Here is a 14,921-nt window from a genome sequence, read left to right as displayed (position 1 = left end):
TAATCAAGGCTGTTGCCAATAATGTTTTTTTCCCATATCTATCCATCTACAACCCCAATTCAAAAAAAGTTGAGACACTGTATAAATAATTGTTAAGAAAAAAATATTGTATTGATTTGGAAATCTCATATAACCATATTGTATTCAAAAAGGAACATAAAAGACAAATCAGAAGGTGACTTAGGAAAAAAAAAAAAAACTCATTTAGAAATTGATGGCAGCAACACATCTCTAAAAAGTTTGGGCACGGTTAACAAAGGGCTTGTTAAAGTAAAGGCCCTTTTACACACAATGATTATCGCTCAAAAGCCATCTTTTGAGTGATAATCGTTCTGTGTAAATGTGTGCCCATCGTGCACTGTTCGTCCATCGCTGAGTTCAGCTCAGCATAAAATCCATTGGGACTGATAAGACGGACCGCACGCTGAGTCCTCAGCGGGCAGCATTGATAACATTCTTTCAGCAGCTGTCCAGCTGGAGAATAGCAATGTATTATAGAGAACAGACCACCTGCTGTTCTTTAAATATATGCAAATAAAGCTAGTTGGCTACTAATGGGCTGATTATTCCATTAGTATCTAAAGCAAAATGATCACTCAAAACTGTCAGTTTGTGACGAATGTTGAGCGATCATCTGTGTGTAAATGCACCTTAAGTGGTACTAAATAAAAATAGCTGGAAGATCAATTTTCTACTGAAGCACATGACTGTATAAAAAGAGCATGTTGTAAAGGCAGAGTCTCTCAGATGAATCAAAATTTGAAATCCTTTTTGGAAACCATGGACGCCGTATGGTCAAGGCTCAAGACGAGTGGAGCCATTCAACTTGTTTTCGGTGCACAGTTCAAAAGCCTGCATCTCTGATGGTATGAGGTTGCATTAGTGCCTATGGCATGAGCAGCTTACACATCATTAAAGACACTATTAATGCTGAGCAGTATATAGAGGTTGTAGAAGCGCCACATACTGCATCTATCACAACAGCATGGCTTCACAGAAAAAGAGTCCGAGTGCTGAACTGGCCGCCTGCAGTCCAGACCTTCCACCAATACAAAACATTTGGTGCATTATGAAAAGAAATCGGTCAAGGAAATTCCAGGACTATTGAGCAGCGAGAATTCTACATCAGGCAAGAATGGGATGACATGCTTCTCCCAAAACTCCAACAATTGGTCTCTTCTAGAGATAAGAGAGCAGACTCGGTTAAGGCAGCTACTCGAGCAAGCATCGCTCTTCTCGAGTAACTGCATACTTGTCCGAGAAAATGCGCGCCCGCGCGGGGGAAGGGAATGGGGCGGCGGGAAGAGAGAGAGAGATCCCCCCCCCCGCGCCCCCTCATTTACTCGGACGAGTATGCATTTACTCGAAAAGAGTGATGCTCGCTCGAGTATCTGCCTTAACCGAGCGTGCTCGCTCATCTCTAGTCTCTTCATTTACCAGGCATTTACAGACTGTTAGAGAACGATGGGATGTTACACAATGGTAGACAGGGCTCCGGCCCAACTTTTTAGAGGTGTTTTGCTTCCTTCAATTTCTTGATGTTATTTTTTAATTAAATGAAATGGAAAAATGTCTCCCTTTCACCTTCTGATATTTGTTCTATGTTCTACTGTGAACACCATATGGTTAGAGGAGATTTACAAATGACTTCATTCTTTTTTTCTTTACATGCATTTACGTAGTGTCACAGCTTTTTTGTAATTGGGGTTGTATATCTAGTTATATCCATCTCATATCTACTGTATCCATCTATATTGATCTATCTAGACTGTAGATACATTTGCAATCACAATTATTCAACCCTTGTTGCAAATTACGATTATTTGCCATACTTACAAACTTTGAGCTGTTTGCCAAGAAACAATCAAGCAAGAACAATGTAAATATCTTGCCACAACTTATATAACAAGTGGCTTCTTCTAGCTATGGAGCACTCTACAAAGCCTGTTTGGTAAACCCGCCCAAACTAGACATGTCCCTCAAGTGGTTCACACATCTTGAAATGGGCAACCCCACTTTGGGAGAGACTGAGACTAGGGAAACAGTCCGAGACTAACAGGTGTCTATTATGAGAATAACAGAGCCTTAGAATCTACTGTAACTGAACCACACATACAGAACTAACAAACTCTGTAGGATGACCTTGTGACATCACCATGGACCAGAGTCCACAACCCAGAGGTCAAGGTGCAGCTGGTGCTGTGACAACAACTATATAAAGAGAGTGGTCCAAAAAGTTACAAGATTATTGCCTTGTACAAACAAGGAAAAGGATACAAAAAGATAGCAAAGGCGCTGACTGTCCTAGAGATACAGCTGGGAGCAGTTCGCAAGTTAGAGGCACATTGACTACATTACCTGGACGTGGCAGACAGCGGAAGCTATTACCGTCTGCCACCAGATTCCTGAGGCGGCAGGTGATCAAAAACCCTCAAGTGACTGTAAAAGACCTGCAACAAGATTCGGTGGCAGCATACACTGAAGTTTTCATTTGCACACTAAGGTACATACTAAATGCTGAGGGTCTTCATACCCGAACTCTAAGATGTACACCTCCACTGACCCAGTAGGACAGGAAAAGTCAGTTCCATTATGCTGAAAACCATATAAATAAGCCACAGAGGGTTGGGGATTCTGTTCTGTGGAGCGATTCAACAAAAATTGAACTTTTTGGGCATATGGCTCAGTGGTATGTCTGGAGGAGGAAGAATGAACCATTGGACCTTTCAAGAGAAAAATGATCTCAAGCATACCTCAAACTCCACCAAAGCTTGGATTTAGAAGAAGTTCTGCAATATTCTGGAGTGATCGTTACAGTCACCTGACTTGAACCCTATAGAAAATTTTTGGTGGGATGTGAAGGTGGTAGCTGTAGCACACAAACCCAAGAACATTAGTGACCTGGAGGCCATTACCAATGAGGACTGGGCTAAGATTCCTAAGGAACGCTGTCAGAAGCTATGTGTTACATCTGCTGCTTTACTAACTACTAACGATGCTGGTCATGAAGGGATGAATAACCCTGCAGTAGGCAGTAAAAGTGATATTCTGTGGTGGATTTGGAGAAACCGCTTGCTATATTAGTTGTGCTGAGATATGTAAAATGTTCTAGTTTTATGGTTTTTTATTTTTATTTTTTGCAAACAGCTGAAAATTTGTAAATCCAGCAAATAAACCAAATTTGCAATAGGGGTTGAATAATTGTGATTGCAACTATATATATATTTCCTGCATGTAACAAATAAGAACAATAATTTAGATAAGACACTACTATTAAGGTTGCTATTCAGGAATCAATCTATTTCACTGCATCTCTAATATCTTCTGCCTCATGTATCTATCTTATATCGGTCTCATGTCTGTTTCATATCTCTCCATCCATCCAAATTGAATACATGCAATATATAAATGAATATTTCAATAGGACATTGCTATTATGGGACTCTGAGAAAATGAAGTCTTCTGTAAAGGTGCAAGTCATAACTCAGACTGCAAATAGTCTAATTAAGTCGGGAGGCTGGGTGGAAGGTGAAAAGTTATATTTGCCATTGAGTCCGTGCTCAGCTCCAGACTTTTATCAATTTAATTTAGTCTAATATCTGGAGCTGTGAGGGAGAAATACAGTTCATTAAAGTGACAATCCCGCTGAGCGACAGAGGTGATAAAAGATTAAGAAATTCAGCTGCAGGAAAAAAGAGAAATCCCATATTTTTTTGGATTACAAGACATACCTGACTATAGGAAAAAGCTGGAAAATAGTAGAACCCCAATTCCAAAAAAGTTGGGCGCTGTGTAAAATGTAAATAATTGTAAAGAAATAAAGAACGCAGTGATTTTGAAAGCGCCTCTAACCATATTTAATTCATAAGAGAACATAGAACATATCAGAAGCGGAAGGGAGACATTTTTCCACTTCATCATAAAAAATTAACTTTTTTTAGAAATTGATGGCAGCAACACATCTCACAAGTTGGGACAGGATTAACAAAATAAGTGGAAAAGTAAATGGTACTAATAAAAACACCTGGAGGCTCAATTTTCAACAAGTCACATGACTGTATAAAAAGAGCACGTTAGAGAGGCAGAGTCTCTCGAAAGCAAAGATGGTCAAACATTCACCAATCTGTCAAAAACTGTGTCTAAAAATTGGCAGTCACCGGAGTGATTCTAAAAGTTAGCTTTTAATAATATAGGTTAAAAGTTGTTTCTTGCACTTTATAAGTAGAGTAAACATATACACTATTCCCAGCACTCTACGTATGGTCCGCTAAGTGAGAGAAGGCAAATGAAATGTAGAACAAATACTTTCTAAATGATCAGAGAGCCTAATACAATCAATAGTCGTATATTAGATCAATAGGGGTTTCCAAAATAAAAGCTTTTCATTTAAAACCCGGGTAGGGAATAAAGAACCCCTCGGATAGTTAGATAGGGTAAGATGGACAGGGTATCGGTCCTCGAATAGGAACAGAGGCATCCAACTAATGCTAGAGTAGTTATGGCCTGTTAGGTGCTAGTGCATTCAGTTTATTGAGGACCAGTGACCCACAACCCCTATGGTGACCAATGTATCTTAGTGGAATATAGTGTTGAGTGTAACTTCAGATAGTGTTTCACGATATACAACTGATAACGATTTACACATAGATCCAAGAAAAGCTTAGATTGTGGGAGGAGCTTCTCCGGAGTATTGAATTGCTCTAACAGAGCAACCATCTATGATGATGAATTGATCTATGGTAATACTACAGAGCACTAGCATTTTTTTTATTGTTATGTGATTCTAGATCTACAAGATCAATGAAGATAACTGCCAGTAGCTTAAATAGTGCCACTAGCAGCTAGGTTCTTTTAGTTTTTTTAGTTCAGGTTCTTTTGGTTCAACGCAGTTCTGCTGAACGCTCAGCTTCATCAGGAACCAAATTAATGTGAATATACAGTCATCAGATAGATAGAAAGGTGGCTGTATGTTTAAAACCATAGGTGAGACAGATACAGTCACCAAATAAATAGTCATGACTGTATACCGCACATCCTACGTAATCACAAGACAGAACGTAAGGTATTCATAGGCGTCTAAATCTCTAAATACTAGTCTAAAATAGATCCACAAACAGGATCCTACTCTGATAGAGGACTACCTAAATAGATAATAGCAGTCCTAAATTAGATCAATATCTACCGGCTAAGCCCCTAAATGGTCATGGTATAATAACCGCAGCATCTATCTAGAACTCTTCTGGTGAGAACAATTTCCTAACTAGAGCTTAAAACCACAAAAACCATAAAAATAAATGAAAAGAAAAGAGCCTAGCAAAACTTCCAGCCTGGATGGTAGGCTGGAGACCAAGGGTGTATATGTTTACTCTACTTATAGAGCCCAAGAAACAAATTTGAACCTATATTATTAAAAGTTAAATTTTAGAATCATTCCGGTAAAAGTTACTATAAATATTTGATCTTTCTGCCTCAGTGAATTGGTGTCTAAAAATTGGGGAACAATTTCAGAAAAATGTTCCTCAACGTAAAATTACAAAGACTTTGCACAGATTATTCTATTATCTACAGCACATAATACGAGTCATGGAGAAATTCATGTGTACAAAGGACAAGACTGATGGTCAATATTGGATGCTTGAGATCTATGGGCCCTGAGGTGACACTGCATTAATAACAGGCATGAGTCTGTAATACAGATCACTGCATGGGCTCAAGAATTCACGGGAGGTGGCGAGTTCTCCTTCAATGGAAGTCTTCAAACAGAGTCTGGACAGACATCTGTCTGGGATGATTGAGTGATCCTGCATTGAGCAGGAGGTTGGACCCGATGACCCTGGAGGTTCCTTCCAACTCTACCAGTCTATGATTCTATAAGTACTTCCAGAAAACACTGTCTGTGAACACAGCTCACCGTGCAATCCACAAATGCAATTTAAAGCTGTATCATGCAAAGCAGAAGCCATAGATCAACATAAATGCCAGCTTCTTCTCTGGGCCAAAGCGCATTTATAAAGGACTGAGACAAAAGGGAAAACGGTTCTGTAGTCAGATGAATCAAAATGTGAAATTCTATGGTTCTATTCTGAATAAAATATGGTTGTATGAGATTTCCAAATCGTTGCATTCTTATTTTTTTGTTTACATTTATTTACACGGCATCCCAACTTTTTTGGAATTGGGGTTGTAAAACAGTAGTAGGCTGCAGGGCAGGAGTGAAAAAGAGTGCATAGTGATCATTGTGTATTCGACTGTGGCATCCTCCTCGCATAGGGGATGGCAGGCGGGACTACAACCTGTGAGGGTCAAAAGGTTACAAAGTGCCCAGGAACTCTGAAATGGGTTCAAAACAAACTGGTACTATACTGGAAAAGAAAAAAGGAGGAAGGGGGCTGGGTGGACAGAAGAAATGAACGGCGACCGCTGTATGCAATAAAGGCATAGCCCCAGTAATGGATGATAGGACAGTAAGGATGGTAATCGGTAAGTACGCTCAGACTTATTTAGACCTGATTGTATTTCAGCATGCAGGTATGAATCCAGACATGAGCATAAAGTCTACAGGCACTGATGGACTGACAAAGGTAGCTGTTACATCACCATGGAGGAGATTGCTGCGGCTCTCATGTCAAGCAGCGCCGTTCCCTTTGTTGCTTTCATAATGACTTCTGCACTTAGGCACTACTGATCCACTGAGGCTGGCAGCAGCGTTATTGAATGGCTTTAACCACCTGCTACTCCTAATTGAGGATTGCGTGCAGAAGACTTTAGCGCTATCAAGTGCCTTTTTAATCTTTATTGTAGTTACATCATTGTGACATTTAAAGGGACTCTGTCGACATATTTTTGCAGCCCTCACTGAAAGCACCATAAAGTAGAGCCTATTACGCCGACTACAGTGACATATCTGCTTATGTATCTGTGCAGTAGTTTTGGAGAAACTTGCATTTTATTAGTAGCAGAACTAGTCTTAGATCTTCAGGGGCTGCAGCCTAGCCACACCCAACCCCACCCTCCAGCCAATGATTGGCAGCTGTGTCTCTATTCACAGTAATATGCAGACAATAGACAATCAGTGGTTGGAGAACAGGGTGGGTGTAGCTAGCCTGCAGCTCCTGAATATCCAGGACTACTTCCTGTAGTCCTCTATGCATGTGCTGCTACTGATAAAATGCACGTTTCTCCAAAACTACTGCACAGATACACACAGCAGACATATCACTGTAATCTAAGCTTTTAAAGTAAACCAAGATCAAAGCTCTAATTCTTATATTTAGGGATCATTTTAAAGTAATGGAGCAAAGTGAAAGTTTTACTTCCTGGTTCTGTGTCTGTGTAGGGGAGGAAGGAGCTACAACTGAGAGCAGGAAGGAAAATCCCAGACTATCATCCCTCTCCTTGTCCAGCCTTGCAGTTATCCTAAGGGAATGATATGGGGACTTTTTGTGTTCAGGTTATGAACATCGTACCAGTCAGAGGTGATCTATACTGAAGGCTCACTTTATCAGAGACAGCCATCTGTAAGCATGGGACCTCCTTTGTCCTTTAGAACTGCAAGAAATAACCATGACATCCACCCATCCATAGGTATCAAGAGGACCCAAGGTGTTGCAAAGAAAACATTGCCATTACTCTACCTCCACCAGCCTGACAGGAAGAGGTCATCGATTCATGCTGCTTGCGCCAAATTCTGACTTCCCATCTGCCCGGTGCAACAGAAGTCTGGATCCATCTGACCAGGAGATGTTTTTCCACTGCTCAGTGATACAATTTTTGTGCTCTTTTGCCCTCCTGAAGTCTTGCCTTTCTGTTTCTCTTAGCAATGGTGCTGCAACCGGTCACCTGCTGTTATAGCCCACCCATGCTAAGGCAACTCTCACATTTTACCGTATTTTCGAGCTGAGTTTTTGAATGCATAGTACGGCACTTGACAACACTCTTTAACACATCTAAATCATTGTGATAGGATGCGTTAAAAATGTGAAAACGGTGAAAAATAGAACAGACAGTGTTTGAAAATCGCAGCATGAGAAACGCCAGATTCGAGCACAGGTCTGCGAGGCCCAATTGAAAGTAATGGGAGCGTTGTGCCACGCTTATTGCAAAAAAAGCGTCCAGTGTGCGAGCGGCCTAAGGAATGGCAAGTTTTGCGTTCAGACACGTTAGGCGCAGTACTAGCGCTGGATTAGTTTGCCGTTTCCTTGACTGTGCAGCGCCTATTTAGCAAAATGATTGTTATTATCCTGTTCTGATCACTTTTGCTGACGAGTTGTTTACATCCACAGGACCCCCTTTTTCTGGATTTTTTCCCGCAATCACGCCATTCTTTGCACACTCTCCACACCATAATATGAGTAAGCCCCATAGGATTGGCAGTGACATCCCGGCCCCGGCTAGTCCAGCACTGATGACCCGGCCTCGTTGGAAGTCGCTCAGATTGCTGGATTTCACACTAATGTGGATTCACACTGAAACTCACTTGTTCCGAGATTTTATGCCGCACTCCGGGGTCACGGGGACAATCTCCATACAGGGAAGCTCCAATCATGAAAAGAGTCGGCATCTCTAATAAAGTGGGCATTCACTGTGTTCTCCCCGATTGTCACATTTAGGTCTTTTTTGTTTCCTTCTGAAGGGGAGAGCAGATGAGCCATGGCACAACTAATCACCTCCTGCAACTAATCAGGCCATTTGTTGACTTGGTGACTCGGATGTTTACTGGCATCTGGACTGCAGAGATTTTTGGCCTCATTAGCAGGGATGTTAATTTTAGGAAGTGTAGTGCATCACAGGCTCAGCTTGGCCGAGGCTTCGCCAAACACATGATTCTTTATAAAATTATTATGCCTTAATGCAAAATTGCATGAAGGCGCCCAGGAATATAAAAGGAGTAAAATTTTCATAATGTACCAGTGAAGGGGCTAAAGTAGTAATCTGGTAGAAAACCAAAAGAAAATATGGTAAAAAAAAACTACTATCAGATCATTCATTGATAAAACAAAAATAATCAAAAGTTTTCCTGTCAGTTTATTCCTTGGGTGGTATTAAACAGAACGGGTCACGGGACTGAATCAGTAGGGTTGCCTGCGTGGGTCAGTGAGTTGCTGAGGCCCTGCTGACTCTATAATGCCCACACCGTCTAAACGGGCTTCTCTTAGGTCCAGCTCCTAGTACTATCAATGTGTCAAGTGGGCAGTGTCCTACATTCACTTTTAATAGGTGAATCTGGACTATCAATCAAGTCTGACATCATTTTTTTTCTTGGATACATGGTGACCAATAAAGCGCAATTCTGGCATGGCGGTCATTTTTTTTTCTGATGGTGTTCACTGTGTGGGATTAATAGTGTGATGTTTTAATAATCTAGACTTTGGTGGATGCAGTGATACCACATACCCGTATGTAACTTCAACCTGCTCATACAGCATAGTGCAATACCATAGTATTGCATTATACCATATTGCAATACTATGGTATTGCATTATATTGCATTCTGACGAGCAGTTTATCAAGAGGTGCTACAGGCACACCTTTATAGACAATCATTCATGGCAACGTTAGGGGCCTTCTGAAAGGATGCTAGGGCTGCCTTGACAATCGAACTGCACTCCGCGGTCACGCTGTGGAAGGCTGCTTGGGAGATTGGGGCATTTAAAGTGTTAACACGCCGTAAACAGTGTGAACGCTGATTGTGGTTGTTGTCAGTGGGTATCAGCTGTTAAAGATGGCTGACACCCGCTATGTATGGAGAGGCCTCAGCTTTCAAGCCTAACTTCATACACCTGACGTGTAGAGTACATGTATGACACACGTTGGGAAGTGGTTAACAAGACCTTGACTCTGCAATATGTGGACTCTCTACATCCCCACCTCCCAAACATACTGGATCTGTCCTATAATTTTGGAATATTTCACCTCTCCCTACTTTGTACAGAGTTGTCATCTCCAGGTGGGAAAACCTACAGTAGTGCCAGAAGCCATGATGGTGTTTGTGAAGACGACATTGCTGTTTGTCATTGTTCTTCTCACAGTGACATTCATTATATGTAATTGCAGAGTAAACTTTGTAACTTTAGACTTTTACTGTGTCAATCAGACGTCGGAGTTGTTATTATCATCCAGTATATCATATTCGAAATTGTGACAATGGAAGATCTCACCTCATCATCATCATTGTCAAGAAAGACAGCTCCTCGAGAGGCCAGGCTTTGAGAACTTTGCTTGCCGAAGCTGGATGAGGCGCTGGAAGATCTGCAAAGAGAACAACAAGGGGTTGTCACATTAAAAGATGGCATCAAAGCTAATATAGCGTTTCTCATTCAAAGCGGATCTATACATTATTGAAGAGGGAGACGAAACAAAACAAATTTAATTAAATAATTAAGAATCAATTGGCACTGTACGGATGCATTAGGAAATGACGCACTTACTGTCTGTGCCGGCTGATGGATAACGGGTAGAATACATAGAGTGGTATTCTCAGCACGCTCTACTGATGAAGAATAAATGACTATATATTGGGTGATGTTCGAAGAGATTCAGGCAAGTTCAAGGCAACGCAAAGAAAAGCTCAGACAGTGCGCCCATCAGCTCTACCTAAACTGCAATTTTCATCTTCGTCGTGCCAATAATGCACTCCGGGGTCACAGAGTGGTGTAGCCTAAGCTGTTGCCTTATGTGTATAGTGCCCGTTACTGAGACCTGCAGGCAATCCTTCATATAGCCATTAACCTTTTCATGCACTTGGGCATACATTTACATCCTGGGTGTGCAGGGATTGTATGCTGCTGACATCGGCCTGCAACACCCGTAAACACTGATCGTGGCTGTTAAGCCTTTAAATGCCACTGTCAATGGTGGGTCAGAGTTGCTATAACTGTGGCATGGCTTCATAGACTGCCTGTCTGAACACAGTATGATGCAATACTAGGTTATTGCATTATATTGTGTGAGCTATCAAACAAGTCCAAGTTCCCTAAGGGGACAAAAAAAATCTGGAAGGATGAGGTTAAAAGAAAATGTTGTTAATTACTAGGAAGAATAAAAGTTAACAGTTAAAAAAAAAAAAAACTTTGCCCATACATATAATAATAAAAAAAACCCAAATAAGTAAAACCTCTACTAGCAGTGACATCTACTAAGGTTGATTTCGAAAAGACAGTTTTTTTCCCCAAAATTTTATCTCTAGTAACATTGGTTGCCTCTTATAACACTGGACCCTGCGGCCTCGCTGCTGAACCCACGTGATCTTCTGCTCGGAGTCTCCTCCTCCTGCTGCTGCTAATACAACCCGCCCTTCTCCATCATCGGCGACAGGTAATACACTAGTACAGTACAGTACTGTACAATCGCACTCCAATGTAACAGCACAGAGAACACAGTGATAACACTGAGGACAGATAATGATGTCACCGGCAGTCCTATGTAACAGCACAGAAAACACAGTGATAACGCTGAGGACAGAGAATGTAGTAGATGAGACCTGTAGGCTTATGTAACACTACAGAGAACACACAGTAACATGTTCAATAACATGTTAAATGTTCATGTATTCTTTACAGTAGTCTTTTATATACATTTATTATTGCCATTGCTTTTGGTATTAAAGACCACATTTATTCTCCATTAAATGTGGTTTGATGTTTTTTGGAATGTCTAGAACGAATTAATTGGATTTACATTGATTCCTATGGAAATAATTACCTCAAGTAGCAACGATTTCAGGTGAAGCCGATTGCATTGGGACGGATTACTAAAATTACTAGAGGTTTTACTGTACATATTTGAGATCACTGCTTCTGTAAAAATCTGATCAACCAAATAGACACATTATTTACCCCGCACGGTAAACATCAGAAAAAAAAAAAACACAACCCCAGAATTGCACTTTTTTGGTCATCCCAACTCAAAGAAAAATTTACTAAAAAGTGATGGAAAAGTCTTATGTACCACAAAATGGTACATATAGAAACTACAGGATGTCCCACAAAAAAAATGAGCCCAACTATATCTGCAGAAAAATAAAAAAGTCAGAGAATGGGGACGGAAAATAATTTTTTCTTCACAAAGATATATATATATTTTTAAAGTAATACAGCAAGAACAAAACAAAAAAAAGGGTTGCATCATTAAAGGGTTAAAGTTCTTTTAGACGAGATGAAAAGGGTCGAAGGTTCCTTATAATGTTAATTTGACATACAATTGGGCCGCATAAAAGAAAATGAAGAGTTCCACTTGACACTTGTTACATGAGGTTGTGAACTCGCAATATGACCCCTCCCACAGATTGAGGAAAACAGATATAGCTTCCAGTGTGATCATCACCCTAAAAATCTCTGAAACGGCAGTAATGTATACATTCTTAGTAATAAGCCAAATCTGGCATAATAAGGAACTTAAATGAACTGCTTAAATGCATCACACAGAAAGCTAGTGGCCGGTACACAGAGCTGTGGCCGGTACATACACTTTGCAATCATAGGTCCTTCATCAGGCTTTAACAAACAAGCAAGATCCATGACCATCTGTATACAAACAGCAGCCTTTTCACTCTTTATTCTCGGCTGTTACATTTTCTGGTATCAATCTGTGTTTTTATCCTGATGAAGGAACTCTGTGTCAGAAACGTTGCCTGGCAGCAGTTCAACTTTTTTAAAATGACCCTCATGAGTAGATGGCTCTAAAAATTAGGACTTCTGCAACTGTTACGAAACTTTACTACATGAAAAAATTAATTCTTGGTTCAGGAGTCCAGTGGGCGGTCCTATTCAGTGACTGACATTTTTTTCTTGTACTGTGCATAACTGTCAATCAGTGGGAGGATGGCCTACTTGACTACCAAGACCAGAAAGAGCAGCAACTAAAATGAAAAATTACAAGCTCTTCCTGCTCTATAAAGTGCTGCCCACAGATTGGACGGCATGTTCGGAGTAACAGGTTCCCTTTAAGACAGTGTTATTTCTTGAGCAGTCGTCTTCTGCGTACTGTTGACTAATTTAGAAGGACTGAAAACAAGTCTGTGCAGAACATGAAAGCAGACTGTTGTATGCCGCAGGGGTCCCCAACTCCAGTCCTCAGGGACCACCAACAGGTCATGTTTTCAGGATTTCCTATGGTAAGAACACCTGTGGCAATGTCTGAGGACCGACAATAATGACATCACCTGTGCAACACTGAGGAAATCCTGAAAACATGACCTGTTGGTGGTCCCTGAGGACTGGAGTTGGGGAACACTGGTATACTGGATAGAATTTCCCGTGACCAAGTCAATTCACCTATAAGACAACTGGTGGTCACCTAGACAGAAAGCCAAGTGCCCTCGAGGCAAATACTATTGCCTATCCTATCTATTGATAGTTCACCGGGGCCCCACCGCTTGAGATCCCTGGCCTGCTGTCAGTATAATGGGGTCTGACGTCGTCATCAGGTGCTTCACTCGTCATTATCAGGGACTCCACTCCCATTTAAATCTATGGGAGCACTGTCTCCTATTACACTTCCCTGTCTGACTCCGGTTTCAGAGCTGGAAGTGTAAGGCTGGATTCACGCTTGGCAGAATTGCTACAAAATTTCCGTGTGGACTCTCCACGCGGAAATTCCAACGGCATCTTTAAACCCGAGACTAAGCAGCGAAATGGATGAGATTTGCAAAACTCTTGTTAACACGCTGCCAACAGCCTGCTGCGGACAAGCTGTGTGGGAACAGACATGTGGCGCGAAATTCAAGTCCGCGACATGTCGGTTGTATCGCCATTTCTGCTGCAGGTGCTCTTATCTAGATGGGGAAAGTTTCCCGCAGTGGAATACAGGCGGAAAAGCAGCTTTAAACCCGGCCCAGAAGGTGCAGGTTTTGAAGCAGCCTTTCTGCTGCAGTCTTTCCGTCCCGTGGGAAGCCAGCCTAATAGGAAACTTCAGTTCCCATTGATTTCTATGACACTTCCGCCTCCAACCCTGCTGCACGGACAGTGGGCTTGGTGATCAGCTGAGTGCTGGGAATCCTGAGTCGTGGGTCCTCGGCAAGCAACTATCCTGAGGATAGGTCACCCAACAGCATATGCCCGTAAAACCACTTTAAAACAAAACTGCAAGACGATAAATAAACACAGACTCTATAAAAGCAATATTACTCCCACCCCTCACTGCAACATACATGTATGGCATGAGCAGGAAGTTGCAGATGAGTTACCAAAGCAGCAGAGGCCTAACAAAGGCTTCCAATGTCTAAACCCATTAGGCCCCGAGGAAAGACCGAATAGGTAGCCTGCTAATGATATACTGCAATATGGAAGTACTGCAGTGTACTATAAGAGTGACCGGATGATCCCAGGTTCAAGTCCTGTAGTGAGACTGAAAAAAACCCAACATATAATAAGTTTACAATAGGAACGTATAACTTGGTATAGTAGTAATGGGGGATTTGCTTCTTTTTTAAATAAAGCAAAATACTAAAATTAATCAATAAATTATATGTTCCCAGAAGTGGCACCATTCAAAAATACAACAGTTACCACAAAAAAACAAGATGCCCTACTGATACATTAATAGAAAGCTAAAGAAAAATGATGGCTCTCAATTTGCATTGATTCAAAATTGAGAAAAATTGGTTCATCCTAAAGAAACCTTTTTACACGGGACGATTATTGTGCAAATCGCTCGTTAAACCAAGAGGTTTGCATGATAATTGTGCAGTGGGAACGTTAATTGGATCTTTCATGAAGACTAGAAAATCCTTGTTGGTCTGCCGCTGCGTCGTCCTGTGTAAGCAGGCAGTCGTTCTTCTATGAATGATGGCCCGTTTATCGTGAACGGAGGTAGGCGGCCGGAGCGATCTCCAACCTGCTCCGCCTCCATTCACGACGCCATCATCCTTATGTCTAAAAGCACAGGAGTGATCATCGCTGGGACAGCTGTCAGGGGCTTCACAC

At 41.4% G+C, this 14,921-nt stretch overlaps 1 protein-coding gene across 1 annotated transcript in view; it reads right to left on the bottom strand.

Annotated features, from left to right (window-relative positions):
• Window positions 1–14,921, bottom strand: part of MRE11 (MRE11 homolog, double strand break repair nuclease) — a 192,190-nt gene that overhangs the window by 9,711 nt on the left and 167,558 nt on the right. The window contains exon 19 of the mRNA XM_066586845.1: window positions 10,158–10,248. Within this exon, the coding sequence (XP_066442942.1) occupies window positions 10,158–10,248 (91 nt within the window). The remainder of the gene's footprint in view (window positions 1–10,157; window positions 10,249–14,921) is intronic.

Source organism: Eleutherodactylus coqui, chromosome 1, assembly GCF_035609145.1.
Source record: "Eleutherodactylus coqui strain aEleCoq1 chromosome 1, aEleCoq1.hap1, whole genome shotgun sequence".
Taxonomy (NCBI): domain Eukaryota; kingdom Metazoa; phylum Chordata; class Amphibia; order Anura; family Eleutherodactylidae; genus Eleutherodactylus; species Eleutherodactylus coqui.
The sequence above is the reverse complement of the archived record's forward strand: the minus strand, read 5'-3'. Positions and strand labels throughout refer to the sequence as shown.